The 21,998-nt window shown below is 53.3% G+C and overlaps 1 protein-coding gene and 1 pseudogene across 1 annotated transcript; both read right to left on the reverse strand.

Annotated features, from left to right (window-relative positions):
* Positions 1-3,119: 3,119 nt before the first annotated feature.
* Positions 3,120-7,341, reverse strand: LOC142413076 (cytoskeleton-associated protein 5 pseudogene; annotated as a pseudogene).
* A 6,301-nt stretch (positions 7,342-13,642) lies between these two features.
* SST (somatostatin) lies at positions 13,643-15,023 on the reverse strand. The gene is made up of 2 exons (XM_075509103.1): positions 14,886-15,023; positions 13,643-13,855 (listed from the first exon to the last, which is right to left on the reverse strand). Exons 1-2 carry the CDS (start codon positions 15,021-15,023, stop codon positions 13,643-13,645), a joined length of 351 nt encoding a protein of 116 aa, XP_075365218.1.
* Between the last annotated feature and the right edge of the window lie 6,975 nt (positions 15,024-21,998).

A 21,998-nucleotide genomic window follows, 5' to 3' on the forward strand; every position in this document is an offset into this window, starting at 1 on the left:
GGTCAGCTCTCCCTTACGAGCTCTTTGCAGCTCTCCTTCTTCGCCTCCTGACCCAGGTGCTCTTCTGCTCTTTGCTCTTCCCCAGGGCTGTGGGGGAGGATGAAGAGCCTGGAGGACTGGCTGTCTGGGAGGCTGGGTGGGGGAAAATTGAACTGCCATCCGGCAAGTGGTGCTGGCAGGAGAATCCCAGGACTCCAAGGTTTCATCCTGTGTGTTAGGACCCATTCCTTAGCCATTGCTTCACAGGCAGGAGCCTGCTCCTCTGTCTCTGGGGGAATCTCTCAAAATGTAAAATTTCCCTGGCAGAAGGCATGATTTCCTGGCAGGCTGGGTTACATGTGCTGGCAATAGCTCTTCCAGAGCACAGGCCTCCACTATCCAGATCTGAGTGCAAAGCATATTTCTAAGCCTTGCTCTTTTTCTTAACACCACCCAAACGTAACTGTTGGGTAAAATCCAGAAAAAGCACCAAGACCCATGCTGGACCATGCTACCCCATTGCATGCTGTTCTCTGCTACGGGCAAGGAGGTTCAAGCAAGAATAAGTTGGAGATCATCATCTTGATGTTCAGGGCACTCCTGGTTGCTGCTTGGGACTGTGCTGAGGGGCACACGTGAGAACGCGCCGAGAATCTTCAGGAGGCCACTTGCTCCTGTAGGACTCCAGGGCATCTCTGCTGATGCGCTTATCTCCTACCACATGTAGTATCTGCAGGACAAGGACTGTCACTTGCTCTGACTTTGTGCTGCACCAACTACAGGAGGTTCCTGACTGCTGACAAGGGCCCTGAGGAACTCTGGTAACATGATGCATCATGATGAATAGTCTGCCTGCCTGGCAAATACTGCAAGGCTTTCAAACACTCGACTTTCCCCCATTTTCTACAGTCTCTGGAACCCTTAAGGAATGGATCAGGCCTTTGGCATTACAGAATAGGAGCCTGCCTGTCCCCTCTGGCTACAACATAGTGTGTGGCCTCAGCATATCAGTGCTCTCTGCTGGTTAGCGGCTTTTCCTCTAGCAGCGTGCCAGATGCAGCACTGCAGCTGCAGCGTGGGTCAAGAGGACAGCCTGGTGACAGCACATTGCCAGAGAGGCTTTTGCAAGGGGAACACTAATGACTGGGCAAGTTTCAGTGTGGACTGAGTGACAGGGCAGCAGATTGACAGGCCTCCCAGGTAACTGTGCTGGAATGATGTTTGTGCATCTGTACAGAGCTTTTCCAGGACTCGGTGGAGAGGAAGCTATAAAAGCAGCTGCTTGTGGGGCACTGGCTACCAGCAGAAAGGGAGCACAGCATTGAAAGAAACCTCCTGGAACAGCATGCCCAGTCGCCTGACCTCACAGCTCAACATGGATATGAATTTACTTTTGGAAGGCCACATAAAGGGCACCCAATTGTGTTGCATGTAGGTTACACAGCTCCACTCCAGCCTCAAAGTTTATGTCCTTTAGCACAAAAAGGGAGGGCATCCCAAGGACAGAGCAGGAAGGAGTCAAAGAAAAGCAACTGTAGAGCCTTCATCCATGTTCTCGTTGTGAATGCTCCAGCTACCCACCCAGAAAATAAGGCAGAAACTAGATATGGATGTACCAGAGCCTGATTTCACGGGCACTGGAGCAGCCCCTGGGCAGGTACAGCAGTGGATGAATGGGGTAGGTGAGGGGGTGGCCATGACTTTGTAGCAGCATTAGAGAGAATTGTAGTCTGCAGCAAACAAGTCATTTTGGCCATTCAGAAAGGGTAATTACACTTTGAGATCCCTGGGGTGTATTTTTCTTGTTGGCCAGTAATCAGACTGTGTATTCCTTTTTTCTTATTTTAATTAAAAATATTGGTTTGCCATGTTCACCAGGTGGCTAGCACGTTCTGCCTGAGTACAAATGCTTAATAGCATTTTGTAACTGGCTGAATTGTCTATTAGTAAATAAGACTTGTAATTTAGTGAGCATCCTTGAAGTGCTTACTATTATACCAGACACAAAGCTGAGGACTCCTACCTTCAGGAACTTACAGGCAAGAGGGGTGTTAAAGACAAATCAAGGTGATTTTACATGAGAATAGCAGCGTGCTCCTCGGAAATGTGGAAGGGATGGTCTGGGATGAGGCACTGGCATTCTGCAGTTGTCCATAGCAACTCTGCTCTCTTGAACTCTTTCAGTTTGACAAGTGGAAGTGGGTTTGAAAGTCTATGTCTTATTGATTTTACCTAAGAGAAAAATAGGAACTTGTACAAATCTCTTTCCCTGATGAATTTCCTGTTGCAACTTTTGCCTTTGATAGGCTCATTGTGCAACTGGTGGCCATTGTGCAGAAAGGCAGAGATGTTGTTTGAAAGCCCCGATCTCTTCAGGCAGCTCCCAGCTGGGAACCAGGGCACTGTTGGTCTGATACTTTACTAACCGTGAATGTTTTGACTGCTAGAAAATCCCATGTCAGAAGGATCCCTGTGGAGGTTGTCCAGGCATGGTCAGCACCCTGACTGGTTTTCTGCCCTATGCCCTGGCCAGATTTGTGTGCTCTGGGTTCAGTTTTGCCCCAAGGCGTCAGTCTCACCCACCTTATTTTTTAAAAGCTAAAAAGTTGAGCTGTGACATGGAAATATGAAGACTTTGAGCTCTGGAAGCAAGGAAACTCTATAGGTGTTCCCTGCAGCACACGGGGAACCTGGGAGACCCTCTTCCCTTTGCCTCAGTTGTACATCTCCTGGTCTTAAGACCTATCTCCTCTTTGGCTTTGGAAAGAGCAGCAAATCGCTCTTCTTTCTATTTACCTGCACCCCTTGGGGAAGGGATCAGCCTCGGCATGCTCACCCGAGGAGCCCAGCCTGAGCTGGAGTGACACCTCCCTAGGTATGCGCATGCTTTGAATGCTCCCCAGCTGAGTACCTGTGCCCCAGCGCTACCGGCTTCACTCTTTGCTCTTCTGAACAACAGCAACAGAGACATCAACCAGAAACTGGGACCGGCTGCTGGGGGCTGCAGCCCCGGGGTGCCAGCACACAGATAACTCAGCCGGTATTCATGCTGGAGTTTTTTCTTTATTGGTTTGTGGTTCACGCCATCTACCCGTTGACGTGTGTGTGGCGGAGGGTTGCCTAGTTCTGAGGTCCCGGTGCTATTTCTGCTGGTGGTTCTTCATGCCCCCAGGGACACCACTGTTGTGCAGCTCCGGAAAGGAGGGAGAAGCATGACACTGGCATCCTTCGAGGGGAGCTGACTGGCAGGAAGCCTGCTGTGGGCTGTCTTGCTCTTAAGGCTGTGTTGCTGCTGCAGGTGAATGGCAGGTTTTCCAGGTGGCAGGATGGCATCACCTCCTTCCCCTTTATGGTCCCTCCTGGGATCCCCGTTGATCTAAGGAGAGATGCTTCCACCTCAGGGTACATCCCCAAGGGAGGAGGACGAAAATGCTCTCTGATGTCCTGTTCTGTCCGGATGACGGCCAGCCTTTGCTTCACATAGCTCTGCAAGAAGAGGGAGAGGTTTTCTAGGAAAGACTCCAACTTTCCCTCGGGCCATTTTTTCTTACTTTTGTATAACTCCTCTAGACCCTCCCTCAAACTCTCCTTGGAGCAAATTTTCTAGAAGATGCTCTCTAAAATATCCCCTGCTTTGTCCTTTACAACCCTGTGAGCTGTCCAGGGGACCTCCTCCCCTGCTCCTACAGCTGTCTTGCTTGCCCCCTGCTTGGCAGTAGGTAGGACTGACTGTCTTTCAGAGATAAGCTTCCACCTTGGATCCAGCTGCATCCTCAATCACAGTGAGGTGGTCTAGGATCCTCACTCCTTTCAGCTTGCAGAAGTTGTGCAGCAGAGTTTTCAGGGTCCACAGTGGGAGTTTGTCTGAACACTGCCTCAGTTTTTCCTTTGAGAGAGCCTTCATGAGCATGTGGGCATCCAGCAGGTTTTCATCCAGCTTGATGGTGCTGATGGTGCCTGGGAGAAACCATGTGGTCCTCCACAGATGCTTGGCCAGCAAGTCAGAAAACTTATCTGGGTTGCCCTCAGCAGTCAGGCTGCCTTGGAGCAGCTTCAGCAAGGCACAAAAAAAGCCCCATCTGGTCAGATTTTTCCGAGACCCTCTCCATGAGGACATTAATAGACTGTATGAGCTTCTGATATTCCTCTAGGTCTCCGTCCAGGAAGTCTAGCACCAAGGTAAAAAGATTATTCATTACATCCTTAAGCACTTCCACTGAGGCCGCCTGAACCAGTTTCTTCTGGAAGACACAGTTACAGGCCTGGATGACACAGTTACATTGCAGAATGATTTTCTCCTTCCCCCATTTCTTATCTGCTTCCTTTTGTTCATTGATAAACTTGAGTGATTGAAAGCTGGCTACAAGGAACTCATTAATGTGCCCAGACATGGCTTCTGCTTTGTTCGTCTGTCTCAGGATCTCCTCAATTTCTTTCATTGCCTGGATGCTGGTGTCAGTATCACCACTGCTAATGAGACAAGTAAGGGAATTAATGGTTGAGGTGATGTTATGACATCTGTCATCAGTGTCCGAGGAGATAGGCAGGGTTTGGAATTCAGGGATTGTTTCTAACTGAATGGTATCTTTCAGTCTAAAGAGACTGCATTTCCTGGAGGCCAGCCTGCTCGCTTGCTCACCTACACATGGAGGCAGTGTCTGGGGAGCCACATACACCATATTGAAATTTCCTCCTTGAGAGCAGGTGGGCTCTAGCTTTGAGGGTGCATCTCCTGCATGCTGGTAGGTGACTTCAGATCTTGTGTTTGAATCATGCTGAGGTTTCTCACTGAAATGCTTTGCTGAAGAAACTCTTGACCTGCCAGGCTCCTGTTTTGCAATTTGTCCCAGCATCATCATATGTTCTTTAGGAAGATCCCCAACCATTTTGAACACGGCTTCCTCATGGGTTTTGAAAGCTGTGACCATAATGTTCAGAGCCGCACCATGAACAGCACTGTCTTAGTCTCCAAGGAAGGCAGCTATCCTCTTCAATGCTTTGCTAGGGCCCAGCTCACATACATCCAGGCTGTACGTTTCAAGGAGATAACCCATCTCCACCAGGCAGCCTTCCGACTGCTTAGTGTTACTGGACTTGATGCCTTCCATGAGGAAGCCAAACACCTTCTTAGCTGGATACACCAGTCACATCCTCTTCAGGACGGCACACACCAATTTAAGAACAGTTTGCCTTGGCTCCCCCATCTTCAGGACCAGGTATGGGAGGAAGGAAAAGGCCTCATTGTCCATCAGCTGGTACTTTTCTTGGATCAGCAAGGTTAGCAGCAGACTGAGGTAAACTAGGCTCTTGATAAGCACCCATGTGTTGGTGTCAAAGAAACACAGGGTAAGCCATTTCAGGATCAGGTTCAGGCAGCTGATAACTCCTTCCTTCTCTGTCTCTGAGTGCCTGGCCATGATGGCCAAGGCTTTGGTGTGGTGCAGGAAGCTGGAATGGAACATTTCCAGCTGGAAGCTGCTGGACACACAGCTGCTCATCTGAGCTTTCAGCTGCTTGACGTACCTGTTGCTGGGAGCAGTGAAGTTCCACTGCAGGACTTTGCTGCCTTTCTTATCCCTCATTCTCTGCTCTTTTCCCTTGGGGACAATGGTGAAGATAGGTCCCAGTTTGCTGACCCCATCCTTCAGAGTGGAATTCATTTGTGTTTTTCCCTTGGCTGCACCTGTGTCTTTCAGGACTGCTTCTCCTGCCTTGGGCTCCTTGGGACCCTGCTTCTCCTCTTCGCTGGTTTTGGGTGCTGGCTCTTTAGCTGATCCTTGTGAAGACAAGGCTGTTGCTGCAGGTGGTGTGGTTAGAACAGAGGGGAAAGTGGTCATGGTGGTGACTCTAGGGTGCCTGGAAAGTGACTTAGCAGAAGCAGCAGACTGGGCTGTCAGACTGTCATTGGCATTCTCTAGTATCACAAGTACTTGGTCCTTTGCAGCTGCCTTCAGGTCACTGGTGGCTTCAGTCACCTTCTCAAAGCCAAGGTGCATTACGAAGAAAGGCAGGGAGGCAGGGCTGCCTGTGAGGCTGTCTGCACGTCCCTGTTGCTGTCCTGCAGGAAAGGGTAGAGGTGAGGCACACACCAAAGCAGGTCTGAAGGAGCTGACTTGAGGACTGGCAGCTGTTCAGCCAGCCACTGCACCAGCTCCTGCTTCTGTAGAGGCATTTCTTCACCTAGATCTTCTGAAATGTCCTGCCCATCCAGCCACTCCAATACGTTGATCTGTGCAGCCCAGGCATTCATGGCAGCCAGGGTGGCAGCTCTTATGCTGCTCTTGCTTTCCCTAAACAGAGCAATGAGGGGAAAGCCCAAGTCCTTCATGTGCTGTTTGATGTTTGAACCCATGGCTGTGGACAGTTGCTGGAGGACCCTCAGGGCCATCTGTACCAGGGTGGGATTTGGGTTGCAGAGACAAGTCCTCAGGGCTCTTTGGAGCTCTCCTATGTTTGGCTGGATGAATCTGGCATCCTGAAGGATGCCTGCAACCTCTTCCAGACCCTCCCTTTGGATGGTCTAGTTCTTCTCCTGCAGCTTTGACACCAGTTCTGGCGTGATGCTGTCACCAATGTCTATGGCTTCAGTCCTTCTGTGATCCCCTGGGTCCTCCTGGGCCCTATCACCTAGGCATGGCTTGGGGTTGGCATGACTGCGAATTGGTGGGGCCTGTCCATGCAGCTTCTCCAGCATAGCATCTATCTGGGGAAGAAGGGGCAGCTCTTCACTCTCAATCAGTGCTCTCAGTGAGTCTCCCATGTACAGGTAAATAACCCCCAGCAAGGTGATGGCTGATCTCTGCACACCTGAGTGAACAGCAGCAAGAGTGATCTTCAGGGTATTGGCCAGTGCCTTGGCCTCCATCCCTGCAAAGCCAAACTCCAGAATTGCATTTGACAGCCAGTCCAAGATCTTGGAATGGATCCTGGAGTTATACAGTGAGAAGGCCAACAACATAGCTGTCTTTGCAGTCCAAGGCAATGAACATGCCTCTGCTATAGCTGTCAGGGCTCCTTGAGCATTGTTGCTGCGTAGCACATCTCCCACCATTTCCACCATGCTTTCCAGGACAATTTGAGCAGATGTTCTGGAGAAGTCCCCTTTCTGGGCTAGCAAGGTGATGGCGTGAACTTTCGCATCACCTGGAGCTTTGTTTCCTTGCATCGTCATGACAGCAGTCTCCCCAGGGCTTGGCATGGTATCTTGCTTTTCTTCATCTCCCCGACAGTCTTCTGAAGGGTATCCATACTGGAAATCCTCTCTTTCCAATCACTGCTTTCCAAATGCTGTATGCAGGTTTCAGGGAGAACAGCTGCCACCTTTTCCCCACGCTCTTCTGCTGAGAGCTCCAGTTCAGACATGTTGCTTGAGCCCAGTTTTCCTCTTAGTTGTTGGCCTCTGTCCTTGCAGGGATGGTGGTGTTTCCTTCCAAGGACCCTAAACCAGGAGCAAGAGAGTATTCCTGGGCATCCCTGCTGCTAGGCCATGCCAAGGGAATGGTAGGGCAGCAGCTTTGGGCCCCTCCTGGCAGCGTGCATGGAGCCCATGGACAGCCTCAGAGAGCACCAGCCATTGGTGTGACCCCGGCTGTGCTGGGGGGACAGCCCACGGGAAGCCACACCGGTGTGGTAGTGTCCCATTGCCACAAGCAGCTACCACTATTCCCGCAAGGGGGTCTGAGACTCCAAGTTCCAGGACCACTTCTTGCAGCTGGGAGGAGAAGACATCTGCACAGGTAACATCGCCTCCAGCCCCCATTGCCTCCAGGGGCTGTTTATTCAAGCTGTGGAAGATGCAGTCTCCTGCAGCCTGGAGCTCTCACGTCTGGGAAACAGTGACTGCCACACAGTGTGCCAAAGTGCCACCACCACGGGCCATCTGGTCCCCTGCACATAGCCCTTCCTCCCTCTGCCCCTGCCATGGCTGCTTAGACTGTGAAGTTTCAGAGGAGCTGAGTGAATAAGGAGGTGTTTTGGATGCTGAACAACAACAAAAAATGCCGGGGGAAGAAGATTTGCGTGGAAGCAATTTCTTACAGGTTGCCATTAGAACAAACCCCACTGCATTTAACCCTAGATAGAACTGTTCACTTACTTTCATGTTATTTAAATTTCTTTTAACCCGTTAAAAATTGGCAACTCTGACATGAGAAATGCCCTTTAGAAGTGAAGAGCAGGCACTTTGGGGAAATGTCTTTGTCAGTGCAGCAGCACTGCCTGCATCCTCACACGGCTCTGGCTCCCAAAAGTGCTGCTCCGGGGAAAGCCCCTCTTTGCAGGACCCTTATGTCCAGCCTGCCTCTCTGCAGCGGGGCTGTATCCAGAGCTTGGACAGCCCCCGGCACAGAGGACATCCATGCTGAGCTTCTGCTCTTACAGATACAGACCATAAATAGGACAATCTGTGCTCTTTGGCTCTCTCTGCTGGCTGCAGTGCACCCCATTCCTGGGCTTGTGCTCAGCAATGTCCCCCCACATTGCACTCTTTGGGGAACAGGCTGGCATGGGGAGCAGAGCAGCAAGGAAAGAAATACTGTGTATGAGCCTCTGGGAAGAATCACAGACCCTGAGGAGCACAAGAAGTAAAACAGGGAAGAAAAGAGGTGGCAGTGAAGTTTTACAAAAGAGCCTTGCAAATGCGACAGCCAATTTCCGGGGGGATCCTTTTCTTCCTTAAACCTCAGTCCTGAGGACAGGGAGAGATTTTCCTTGAAGGCAAAACACGGAGCTGTGTAAGGGAGCAAACGCTGTACCTTGGGGCACAGCAGCACCTGGCTTATTGCCCTGCTGGGAGGGATTCACCGAGTTCTGCTCTGTGCCCGGGGGAATCTCCTAACAAGGGTTGAGGGATGAGCAAGGGAGGGCCCAGGAGCATCTCTTGGCTCACCTCCCGGGAATGCTTTGCCAGGGCTGGAGGCAAGGAGTGTTTCCTCCCTTTGCACCGCGGAGCACGGCAGGCTGCCGGCAGCAAGAGCCAGCTGCACGGAGGGGGAGGCAGGCAGCGGAGAGCGTCAGGAGGGACGCTCTGCCATTGTGTGCAGGACCAAGTCCCTTTCTCTCTGGTCCAGCAGCCAACCCAGGTGATGAGCAAAGTGTGAATTTCAATGCATCATTGCATGCTTTCTCAGGGAATCTCCCCATAGGAAATACTGGGGGCCTTCATTAAATTAATTTTGTTAATTGAATGACCAGGTGGGTTTCTTTGTCAGATGACGTTGGAAATATTAGTTCATGGCACAAACTGGCATTTGTACTATACATATGAGAAAAACTGAACCTGGTGATTTTTTTGTGAGCTTGTTAATTTTTTTTTTTTGTGTTCTACAAGTTGTTTATGGGGTAAGTCTCCTCAGACTGGGATCCAAAAAGTATTCTGAGGTACCCACAGCATCTGGCCAAACAGCTATTCTCAGAAGTGCAATTAGGTGTTGACAAAAAGTAAAAATTAGTTCCCTACTAAAACAAAGACAAAGGAGAAGAAAATGCTCAGTGTAAGTGAGTTTTATTGCATTATTCTGGTGAGAAGCTGTCAAAGAGTCAGAAGGTGTTCAGAGAGCAGAGAGTACAGTCTGTTCCTTTATCATAATAACTTTTATTGCCTAGGCGTAGCTTTTCTCACCCTGGTCAATAAACATCCTGCTGCTTTGCTTTCAGAGAATTAGGACTCGGTTGCAGCAGCGAGTGCTTCTTTCCAAATGCCTGGTGATGACCCATACAGGGGCTGGGGGTTGCTCTGGTGGTCCCCAGAGGTGCTGGGAGTTGGGCAGGATGAAAGGGAAGAAGATTCCTGTGGTGAGAGCAGAGACCTGGGAATCTGAGATGCTCCCGATGGCTGCGGATCAGAGTGATTGCTAGGAGCCACAGAGGCAGAGTAAATGCAAAGGCAGTGCAGACGTCTTACAGGCTGCTCTGGGTGAAGGGTAGTTGTGCCCATGGGTCCAGGCTCTTGGTCTTTTCTACGGAGCCAAAAGGAGTTAGCTGGTGCCAGAGTGGACCCGGGCTATGGAATCTGGGTCCTACAAGTATTTCCTCTGCACCACAGGTAGGATTGCTTCAAGCTATCTGTCACCAACAAGCCTTACAGGTCAAGGAAAACTTGCCTTTTTTACCAATTTGGGCTACACATAAAAAAAATCCTGGCCTGCTTGCTACAATGAATGACCCTCCCTGGCATCGTTAGCGGAGCATTTGCTGCTGGGCATGGCTGAGAAGTTCATCACTGACTTCCCATCGGGAGCATGTGTGTTTCCAGGCCTTATACAACCTTTTCTGGTTTTCATTAAAAGCAACTCTTCTGATAGCAGTTTCAAACCCTTTTATGTGGTTCCTCACGGACATTTCCCTGCACTGCCTCAGATGAATCACCGGGTTGAAGGTACCTGCTGGAAAGGGGATTGCTCTGGGTCTGCCCGTGACACTGAGTGCAAGAGGGGAGATGAATCAGCTGTGTGTGGATCATCACAGCCCCTCACCTCCCCCAGGCCCATGCTGAGGCTGTTCCTCCATGGAGCCTTGGCTCTGAGCTGCAGAGAACATGGCTTGAAAACCTCTCTCAAAACCTGCTCCCTCCTTCAGCAGTTCTGGCCCGTGGGAGCTGACCATATCTATGTGCTCATCCCAGATTCAGCCTTGCCCAGCAAGAGGCTTCCCAGCCCAGGACACTGTTCCGTGGCCGTGTGGCCAGGGATCAAATATAGCCATTTAATCTCTTTACCCCATAATTCCCACCTATCAAAGAGAAGCAATAAATCTTTCTTTGTCTTTCTAGTCTTTTTAGCTCAGCAGGGCAAGACTATGCCTTGCGTTGTGTTTGTATGGCTCCCAGCACCTGGGATTGCTGGCACTGCCGCAGTGCAATTACATGTGGTGATACTGTATTTAATGCCCTGGGAGCCCTCTCCCCAAACTCCAGGAGCTCCTGAGTCAACAGAAGGAGCAGGTTTGTCTTTCTGCCTCTGAACTGAGGACATTCGCACGTGCCTCCACCAGTATATCTTCATTAAGCTTCGCAGAAGCTGCCATGACGTGACACCAGCTGTATTGCTGAAACAGGCTGGTGTAGCGTGTGAATCACTGTCTTTAATTCCTGCTTGTGCTTGAGGATCATCCGCATCCCTATTTGTGATGGGTTTCACTCCAGCAATTGGCAGGATTAAACTCCCTTCAGAAGCACTGGCTGAGCATAGTGACCAAGAGGAAAAACCTCAGGCGAGTAGTGGTCTATTTATATCCCATGAAGGATGGACTCGGTGTGTAAAAATATTCAAGCCCCTGGCACCTCCGCTCCCTTTCTGTTCCTGTAGCCACTGTCTTGAGGCTGTCTCAGCACTGAAGAATTAGCTGCTTTTTGAAAGCTAAGTAGAATCTCAGTCAAGACAGGAGCAAGCAGCCAGGGATGGGGGGGGTTCTGCTTTACTGAATCCCCTAAAATCTGATCCCCTGACAACGCACAGCAGCAAAGGAATCAGACGTGAGCTAGGACCATTGCTCTCTCCTCAGAGAGTCTGTCTCCACACTTTCAAACGGGGTCCTATTCTCACCCTGTTTGCTTTTAGGGATGAGAAACGATCTATGTTACCTGTGCTTCACAAATGTCTTTTTGGAGGCTTCCCCCCCAGCAGTGCCAGCCCTGCCCCTCTCCCAGGGGTGAGTCAATCCTGCACCCTCCACAGCTGTACCAGCCACAGAAATCCAGGGGATGAAAAAGTGTGCCCTGTGTGCCAGGGCTCTCCCCCTGTACCCCCAAATCGCCGGGAGGATCACCGTTCCCTGCCCAGTCTGCAACGTGCCCAGCTCTGGTAAAGAGGGTACAGCCATTAACCCCGCTGCACTGCGTGGGGGGCAGTGGAGGCTGAGCACCACGCATTTCCCCAGGTCACACGGCAAAACCTATCCCTCTTACAAGGGAGGAGGAGAGGGAGCTCCCAGGAGCTGGGGAGATGCAGGATCATGTCACGGCAAGGCTTCTCCAGAGGGTGCAGGATTCGGCTTCCCCGGCAGCAGCCAGGCAGGGAGCAGGCAGCCCTTAACCCTGCCTGCAGCACAGGCAGCAGCCGCAGGTGCCCTGCTCCAGGGAGGGAGGGCAGCATCCAGTCCTGCCTCTGGGCTCGGAGGGGCTGATGCCATCAGCTCCCCTCCCCGCACACGTCCCCCGCTGCCCTCGCCTGTTGCCAGTCTGCTGTGGAGCAGCCCAGCCGAGCCCTGCGGGGAGCGAGCGTGGCAGGGCTGGCATTTCACATCGGCACTGCTATAGTTCCCAATGACAAGGGATTCACCTGCCCCCAACTCGAATCTAACAAACCCTGCCCACAGGGAGAGGAGGCACAGACCAAGAATAAAGGCAATGGCCCACAAGCCATCAAGAACGATGCCCCACAGAGAGCTACGCTCAGCATAGACCAGAGGTGACTTAACAAGCCCTCAGCTGCGGAATCCACCTCCACCGGGGTCATGCTCAGCCCTCCCCATGAACATGTCTAAGATCCCCCATTTCCTTCACATATGAAGGCTACAAAATATTTGTTACTTTTTGTCCTGAATGATGAATTTCTCCTCAAAGTGACACCCATCCCCCACGCAGGATGCATGCTCTATGGCTCCAACTCACCCATGATTGCATGTCACAAACCAGCACGGCCAGAAAGGGAAGAGACTCTGCAAAAGCACAAAGAATTTATCTTCCATTGAGAGAAGCATGTCTTTTTCCCCGATGCTATCTCCTACCCTACTGAACGTTTTAATATTGCCTTTAATGATGATGTAGTGGGTAGAAAAACTGCTGTAACCAGTTTATTAGATGGAGAGGGGCTGACAGCATGGGGTTAACACCTCTGCTTTACAGGGATGCGAAACATTCCCCTGCGCAGCAGAACAAAGGAAAACTTTCCGAAGGAATCCCAGCAGCAGTGTTTGTCAGGGATGTTGCAAGGAGTAAAACATGGCAGGCAAGAAAACCTTTTAGTGTTTGTGGCTGAGGAGGGAATGAGATATGCGTGGGGTGAACTTGTACTGTGAACCACCTTTATGATCCCCGTTGCTTGGAATACACAGCTGTGATTTATAGTGATGTCTTTGGTGATGGGTGTAAATCCTCTAGACTGATTGAAGTGCCAGTGCTGTGGATTTGACTCAGCCACAATTACAGGGATTTGATACCTAAAATACCACTGTGTTTCTAGGTCCCTCAGAAAGACCAGAGCAAAAAAATTCACTTTAAGAGATACTGTGTGCGTGCGTGTGTATATGCATGTACATGGATGCTGTTTGCTGTTGCCGCCCTGAGACGGGCGGCATTTTGAAGACAAGCAGTCTGAGAGAGGTGACTTAGGTTTTCTCATTGACCACCAAGTCTCAGCATCACCATTTGAAACATAAACTTTATTGCAACAAAGAATTAAAAATAGTACATCTGAAAGAGTTGCAGAGTGCATGTCATTAAAGAACTAGTCAGAAATCACAACTCAAGCAAATCGTGTACAATTGGAACAGAAAGTTTTATTAAAACAACTGGAAATCAAACTCAAATTTTCCTTGTTTGTTTAATTTCACCATAACCGTGGATTGTGTATTTACAGTCTTCGCCTCTTGTGGTGAAGGTTCTGCTCAGGGCGGGGGGCTAGGAAGAAGGCAGGGATGGATGGGGAGGAGAGGTGGGTTTCAAAAGCTAACAGGATGTGAAAGTTTTCCAGAAGAAGTTCTTGCAGCCCGCTTTGCGTTCCCGGGGCGCCAGCGCGGGGTTTGAGTTAGCCGAGCGCTCCAGCTCCAGTCTCACTTCATCCTGCTCAGCCCCTCGGGACAAGTCCTCAGACTCCAGGGCTTCATTTTCTGTCTGGCTTGGCTCTGAGAGCAGTTCTGCCAAAAAGTACTTGGCCAGTTCCTTGGGGGAGAAAGAGAGAGGGAGAGAGACCGCAGTTACTCTTTGGCTTTTGGGGGCTCACCACTCTGTCCCTCTAAGACACCTTTCTGCCCAGATTAGAGACATGCTCGACTCTGGAGGAGAAGGGGAGCCCCAGCTTTCCAAAGAGCCCAGCCCCACAGCTGCTACGCAGCAGCTGCGCCTACGAAATAAAGCGGAGCAGAGGAGTGCTGACATCTACCTGGTATGGGGAAGAGACTGCTGTCCTGGCTGTGGCAGGGAATGAGCTCATCCGAGCACCACCCCACCTTCCCTTCCTTCCCTTCCCACTGCTCCAGCACGCTGTGCTGGACTCAGCGAAGATGCCGCAAGGATGCTGCTAAAGTGACATGGGGAAAGGTCTTTGGGGGAGCTTGCAGGGGAAGCTGAGTTGGGGAACCTTCTAACTGGGGGTTATTTTTCCTCTTGCCCCTCCAAGCCCTGTCTGCCCCTTTGCATGGTTAAAGACATCCCCCTGCTGCACTGAGGCAGCTGCCTTGGTTCAGTGCCCCAGAGAAGCCCTGGAGAGCTTCACCAGGGGCTCTGCCCTCTGCCCTGGCAGCGGCTGCCCCTCATTCCCCGCCGGCACCCAGCTGGGCTGGGCTGGGGGGTTCTCCCTTTTCTTCCCCCAGCTGCCCAGCCTGTCGCTGGCTCAGCCCGGGCAGGGAACCAGGGGATCTGCCGGGGAACCGGGATCTGCAGCAAGCAACTGGGGTTCTGAAACGGGGTCATTGGGGAGGTCCGGTGAGGACCTGGAGGTCTGCACTGAGGCTACTGGGGTGTCCAGTGGGGAACTGGAGGGGTCTGCAGCAGGGAAGCCGGGGGTCTGTAATGGGGGTGCCAGAGGCTCTGGTGGGGACATGGAAGGTCTGCAGCAGAGAACTGGGGCGGTCTCCGGAGGAGAAGCGGGGGTCTGCAGCGGAGAAGCGGGGGTCTGAAGCAGGGGCGTCGGGGTGCCCAGTGGGGTGCCCGAGGGGTGCCCGCAGTGGCCGCCCCGTCGCGGGGCTCTCACCTGCTTCCCGGCGGCGGCAGCCAGGGACTTCTGCAGGAACTGCCGGAGCCGCGGGTCCGAGGGGGCGGCCGAGACGGTGCCGAGGGCCAGGGCGATGGAGAGCAGGGCCAGGGCGCACTGGAGGCGGCACGACAGCATCTCGCCGGCGGGTCGGGCGCGGAGAGGCGGCGGCGGGGCGGCGCTGGCGGCTCCGCTGCGGCTCGGCTCCGGCGTTGGGGATCTCCTCGCCGCCCGCCGCCTTTATAAACCCTTCTCCTGACGTCAGGGCGGGGGCGCCCCCCTCGCCCCACGCCGCCGGGGGTGGGTCCCTGCCCGGGACCGGGGGGGGGCCGGGGCCGGGGATGCTCCGCTCTGCCCGGGGCTGGCCAAGCGCCCACGGTGCCCCCCCGAGTACTCCGCTCCGGCCGCCCCCCGGCCGTCCCCCCGGCCCCCGGTGCGTTTTCTGCCCGAACCACCGCCCCTCCGGAGCCCCCGACCCTGCTCGCCCGCTCCCTCCTCCCCAGCCACAAGCCCCCTGCAGCGGCGGTGGGGGGTCCCGGCTGTGCACCGCCCACCCCGCGGGTCTGACCCCCATGCCGGAGGGCTAAGCCCCCCAGCAGTCCCGGTGCCAAAGCCCCTGGCCCTAGCGCGGCTTCCCGCCCCGTCGGTTAAGAAATGGCTGCGGAGTCCGGGGAGCTGGAAAGGGTCACCTTAAGGGCGGATTCGCCCCCGGCTCCAGCAGGGATGCTGAGCTGCCCCCGGGGGTCCTTTCTGCCTTCCATGGCCCCTGTGGGCTCTCCGGCACCGGTCCTTGCCCAGAGCGTCCCCCCGTCCCCGGCCAGCTGCCCCGGCCGTCGGGACAGCTCCGCTGGCAGCCGGCAGCCTGCCGGGAGAGTGCCCCGGCTCTGCCGTAGCTCTGCAGCCCGGGGAAGCAGTGACAAACTGGTCGAGGCGTGCAGATCCCTGGCTGAGCCTGCAGGGACCCCTGTCCCCGTCCCGAGGTCATTGGACCTGCTGGCCCATGGGGGATGTGCCTGTCCTGCTGGGATGGTCAGGCTCCCCCACTCTTCCAGCCTGTCCCCCTGAGATGGCTGATGCCCACACCAGGCAAAGCTGCTGTGAGCCCCTGCCGCCCCAGAGGACAGGCCTCTTCAGCTGTCTCCCAGCTGGCAGGAACAGAGGAGGACGTGCAAGGAAGGGGCTCTGCTACCTCCCAGGAAAGGGGCATCAGGAGCTCTCTCCCCGCTCAATTTCCAGCTGGGGAAAGTCAAAGGCTTGTGGGGACAAGGACCCAAGTACTGCACAACGGTCTCCAGAAATCTCCAAAAGGACATTTCATTTCATGTTGAATTAATGTGCCTCCCCCCCTGTGCCCCTTCAACCCTGGTGCTGCTGAGGCTGGTCTGGGAGCATGGAGCATGAACCAAGGTGTTCCTGCTCTGCTTTACAGTCCAGCAAGAGGAATTGGTGCTGGTCACTGGTTCAGCCTCTGGGCTGAACAGGGACTGCCCTCCCTGGATGGTGCCTCCCTTCCTCTGTGTGTATATCTGCAGCCATACATGGCCTTCATCCTTTGCATCCTCCCCAAATCATGGTGCAAATGAATGACACCCATGAGAGAAGAAGCCTTCATTTGTAGCCCAGAAGGCCTTGCGGGGAAGGTTGACTTGTGCTGCTTTTACAGCCAGCTTTTCCCCGGCTGTCTGACTTGAAAGAGGCCAAGCTCTGCGCTCCTGGGACCCTGCCTGTCTTCTAGCACTGGTATTGCTCTGGGAGAGCTGGTGGAGAGGAGTCAGTCTCTGCTGTGGGTTCAGACACATTCCCTTGTTTTGAGCATAGGACACAGCCTCCTGCCAAGGCCAACAGGAGTGATATGGACCCAAAAAGAGCAAGCTGGCTCCAAGGGCCATGACTCCTAGAACTTCTCTCTCCACTGTGTCCCTGTGCTAGCAGCTGACCAGCATCTCTCTTGTCCTGCAGCCAAAGAAGCAAAGCCAGTTCTGGGCATGGCAAATGGCCAAGGCAGCAGATGCCAGGGCATCAAACCTATCCTGGCCCTCTTGCTGCCTTCCAGACAGATTTCCTAGGGATGGTTTCCCCCAGTAGCAGTGATTCCCCCACTCCTCCCAGCTGTGCCGGTATCCCTGTTTACTTGCACTGGGAATAGGCTGCTTTTGTAACCCCTAGGCTCTCATCCTTAGCACAGCACAACCCAGCTGTGCCACGCTGCAGTGCCAGCCTGGGCCAGCTTTGCAAAGGGCCCCAACTCCCCAGCAGCTCGTCCCAGCTCCCGCAGCCCAGGGCAGAGCAGCTTGCTTGAGTGCTGTATCAGGGAGGAACAGAGAATGGGGAGCAGCACTGCCTTATTTCAGACTCCCCTGTGGCTGCTGGAAGCGGTTACCTAATGTCCCCTGCCACTTCACAGGCGACTGTCCAGCCTGGCATCTTTTTGCCATTCAGCTTGTCACCCCAAAGGGAAGGGGACACTGGGAGCCTCATCACTCCTGAACGGGGAGGAACGGCTACCAGCTCCTTGAGCTGCCACAGCTATGGATCTGCACTGATGTGCCGCAGGGATCAGTTCAGTGTCTGATTTCTCAGGGTATAGCAATGGGCTGGAGCGCAGACTTGGACTGCTGCATGGGATGGAAAGCCACGCTACATTTCGGTACCGTTAGGACCCATCTGCAAACCAGCATGGAGCTGGGAGCTGTAGGAGTTGGCACAGAGCAGGAACAACCTCCTTGATGAGTTCCCCATATTTCTTGTTTCCTGCCAGCTTTGTGCAGGGCCAGCAGGACTCAGACACCTTTAACAGGATTTTGTAGAGGTGCAGAGCTCAGTCTGAGATGGGTGGGCTCTGGGCAGGCCAGCAGGGCTGATTTTAGGAAGCTGGTATGGTCATGCTGGTGTAAAATGGGGCAAGATATCAGACTTGAGCCCTTAAGGGGTTTTGAGAGGCCATTCTTGATGTCCTGCCCAAATCCAGACTGCTCAGTGCCCCATTCTTCTCCAGCTACCTGCAGCACCTCTGTGTGCTTGAGTCCAGCCCTGCAAAAGACTTTCAGCCCAGGGCTGTTCCTTTCTGGCCCCTGTCCTCACCTACCCTTTGTTTTTCATTTTAACATCTATCCACCCCAGCCCTCCCCTGCCAACCCTCCCTGGCCATCTGGCAGCGCAGGCCTGCTGCAGAGCATCCTGCTGCAGAGCAATAATGCCCAACAGGGCTTCGGGCTAGGAGCAACTTCGCTGCAGTTGGAGAGATGTGCTCCCTACAGTGTAGTCCCTGGCAAGCACAGACCCTCAGTCACATTGCAGATCCCTGGTTTTGATGGTTACTCTGGCTACTGTGGCTCTTCCAGCCACATGGGGACAAGGTTTGGAAGACCAGGTTGGCTCTGACTCCACCTCTCCGTGCAGCACTGGAGCTGAGCAGCTGTGTCCCTGCTCCCCCCTCTGCCTGGGAGGCAAATGGGGAGGCTGGAGGAATTACAGCGGTGTCCTCTAGCAACAGGAAAGATATTAGTGCAGGGAAATGTCTTGGATTTGTCCCACTGAACTTCAGACACTTACCTGAGGAAAGCAAAGGTGTGCTCATTTTCTGCCCTCTGGTCCTGCACCTCAACAGGAGATGACTTGGCTCATGAGCTAGAGCAGCCTCAGGAAGGCTCTGATGCCCACCTTGGCTGGTTTTCTCTTCCTAGGATTCAGCTGAGGTTGTGAGGCTGGTGGAGGCAGGACCAGAGCTGGGCCTTTGGTAGGAAAGTTCCCCTAGAGACATCTCAGCCTGTTTAAAGGAGAGAAACTGAGTTCCCACTAGGTCTGAGACTTGTTGCTGGATAAAATGTTGAATGAACCAAAATTCTTGGTGCCCTCAGGTAGAATTTGGGACAATCGCTCTGATCTCCAGCTGATAAGTTTTGATATTTTATTTCAAAGGAAATCTAAAGGAAAAATACAACTTAAATGAAGATGAAAACCTGCACTTTGATTCAGAAAAACCATCTTGTGCTGACCTGAAGGAACTGGCAATGAAGAAGTAGAGAAAGGGAGTCCACCTGCTCCATATGTCCTCGGACTGTCTCCTAGGTAAGGGCAGACCTCCAGACGTCCTTATGACTCTGGTGCAGGCACGGAGGAGTGAATTCAGTTGCAGATTGATTTACCAGTCCCCCCTCCACCAGCTCCTCCATGGGTTCACTGTGCTCTGAATTTTTTTACACTCATTCCCCAGCCAGATAAATCCATCATCCGCTTGGCTGCGGCAAAGGCGATTCTGTTCCTTTCTTTCTGCCGCAGCGCTGCAGGGCATGTAGCTTTTGCAGACAATTGAATTGCATTGAATTCCTGTGACTGCTTCCTTACCCCCACGTTTCCAGCTTGCTCCACAGATCCAGAGCAGTCCAGCAGTGCCCGGGACTGTGTGCACAGGCTGCACGCTCAGCTCCGCACCGGCAAAGCGTGCCCTCTGCCGTCACTGCAGCCGCAAGACCGGCTCCCATCGCACCTCATCTCCCTGGCTATCACCTACAAAATGCTCTCCAGACTCTCACAGCTCTGCTTTCATGAGCAGGACGTTTTGCCATGTATCACTACCTTGCTAGCAGGGAAAAACTGCTTTTTCTTATATTCTAGCACTCAACCCAGTAGGGCTGAGCTGTGATCTGGGAGGTGAGGCCGTGAAATTCCTCATCCTGGCTCTGGACATGCATCCCGTGCTATGGGGCAGTGAGGAAGCCGCCACAGCCCCGCAGCTCTTGCAGCTTGCTGAAAACCTAATGGAGCAGCTTCCTTGTGGAGGGCTGATGCTACCCCAGGAGATACAGAAGGGCAGAGGAAGAGCAGTCAGTCATGCCTGAAAGATAATGAGAAACAAGAGCTCAACAAGGGAGAGAAACTCCCACCGACTGGTACTGTGCGTCCCTGGGGCGGGCCATGCAGAGAGCGGCAGGGCTGGGATCGTACATGGACTTGCAACAGCCCTGAGAGTTTTCTGGGTAAAATGCTGTTTCTATAGGAAAACTTGGGCACAAATCCAAAAGAATTGGACTTTCCATTAATTACAGTCCTCTGGCATTTCTGCTCCAAGTAGCAAAGTGGGAGAGGAGCCAGGCTGTGGAGGTTCACAGAGGAAGGATCCTGCTACCTAATTTTTCCGATGACTCTGTCTAAGAGCCCAAGCTGTGTTCAGGATTTCTGTTGCTGCTACCTGAGATTCATTCCCAGTCTCAGCCTCCTAGGATGCTGCCACGGCATTTGTAGGGTTGAAAGCAGCCCCCTTGAAGTCAGACAAGAGAAAGGTCAGCACAAACCTGTGCAGAAGGACAGGTGAACAGGATGAGCTAAGCGCAGTATCGGGGTATTTACCTGTACCACTGTGGTGACTGCTAGGAGCCATGGATGGGGCTGTGTTGGGGTCTGTACAAACAGATGCTAGCCTGTGCTGTAAGGAGTTAGCAGCATAAGACAAGAGATGGTGGATACAGATGGGCGAGCACATGAAATCATGAAATAATACAGGGCTCTGCTTTCTCTTTCTATATAAGTCTCCCCTATAAACACCAGCTCCACAACAAGAGCTTGGGCCTCCCTTCCCTCCAGCTGTGACACTGATCCCCTCTCAGAGAGGCCAGGCCAGGAGGCTCCAGGTGGCCATGGGCACCTGGGTCCAACCCCACGAACAGGCAGCATGCATCCCAGTGACACAGGATCCTGCCCATGGGATCGCAAGGGCTCTCAGGCTGCTCCCGGCTGCCTCGGGCTGCAGCTGGTCATTCCCCACAGCAGATCCACACCGGGGGGGACTGGCTGGCCCTGGGGACAAGCTGCAGGCAAGCACCTGCCTTCTGCCTGCAAACCTTCCCCCAGGTTGTAAGATTTTTACTCGCCGGCAAGAGATGTCATAGGTCGGGCTGCAATTTGGTTTTTGGTTTTTTGTTTGGTTTTTTTTTTTTTTTTTTTGGGACCGATGTCTTTATTCCAGGGACTCCTTGCTTAAAACTCCGTCTTGGCCTGCCCTCTCGTGGAGACCCGGCAGAATACAGCGGAGCGCCCCGAACGCTCCCGCCGGGCCCGCCCGGGCGGTCGGAGCTCGGCCCCGCCGCGCCCGGGGCCGGGGCTGCTGCGGGCGGGGGCCGCGGGGTGTGCGGGGCAGGGGCAAGCCGGCCGGCAGCGCTGCCGGGAGACAGCGAGCGCCGGCGCTCTCCTTGCGTCCAGCTGTACGCCGATTTTTCCAAACATCCACTTTTTGGAAAGTCCCAGCCTTGGTGCCTGCATTTAAGCCTTCCACATTTTAGTGTCTTTTTTTTTTTTTTTTTTTAATACTCAGAACAGGTTTTTCAGCACTAAAACCAGGCCCGAGGACTAGAGAATAAATTGGTGAGCGCAGCAAGTTCAGCACAGCGGTTCACAGCATCGCTGTGGGCACCCCTAGGCTCCTGCTCAGCCCCGGGAAACTTGAATCCCCATTCCCTCCTGGGCCTTCCTGAAGCCTGTGCTGAGAAGTAAAATGGGGAAGGAGCTGGCAGTGTGGCAAGGTGGTTATTTTCAGTGCAGAAGAAATCTGAAGAAAAGGAAAACTCAACCACATCCCCATCCATTGGGCAGGTCTTTATGTGGGAGGAGCGGGAGATAGGTACCAAAGGAGCTGCTCAAACACATTCTGGGAAGCTTCCTGGAAACCAGCCAGTTTATCGGTTTGGTGTTGTTCTTTCTTCTGAGGCTTGGCAAGAGTCAGACCCTGTATTTGCAGCTGGGTTTTCAAAGGGCAAATAACCCAGCGGTACTGACGCGGGCTAGCCTGACCAGTTCAATGTCTGTGGGCTCTGCAGCCACGTAGTGCAGTCCTGTGTGTGACTGCTCCCTCCCCTCTGCAAACATTGTCCGTGCTGAGCAAAGCTTGCTGGCACGGGCTGCCTGTGCCAGATGCCTGCAGACCTCTGCCCTGCGGATAGTAAGGGAGCGATTGCTATCGCTTCAGCTGAACTGCCTGGAAAAGCCATGACATCATTGTTTTTAAAAAAAAGTCTGTCAGGAGGAGGAAACGCAGCCACGATCCAGGAAAATACAGTATTTATTTTGCAAATGCAGCTGAGCAGTCAATGGGAAATAGAGGTCGTGGCTACGCAGCCTGCT

This window comes from Mycteria americana, chromosome 7, assembly GCF_035582795.1.
Source record: "Mycteria americana isolate JAX WOST 10 ecotype Jacksonville Zoo and Gardens chromosome 7, USCA_MyAme_1.0, whole genome shotgun sequence".
Taxonomy (NCBI): domain Eukaryota; kingdom Metazoa; phylum Chordata; class Aves; order Ciconiiformes; family Ciconiidae; genus Mycteria; species Mycteria americana.

Coding starts and splice junctions, on each gene's coding strand:
- SST (XM_075509103.1), bottom strand. CDS start 15,023: ATGCTGTCGTGCCGCCTCCAGTGCGCCCTGGCCCTGCTCTCCATCGCC. Junction 13,856..14,885: donor CTGCCGCCGCCGGGAAGCAG/GTGAGAGCCCCG, acceptor TTCTCCCCCAAG/GAACTGGCCAAGTACTTTTT.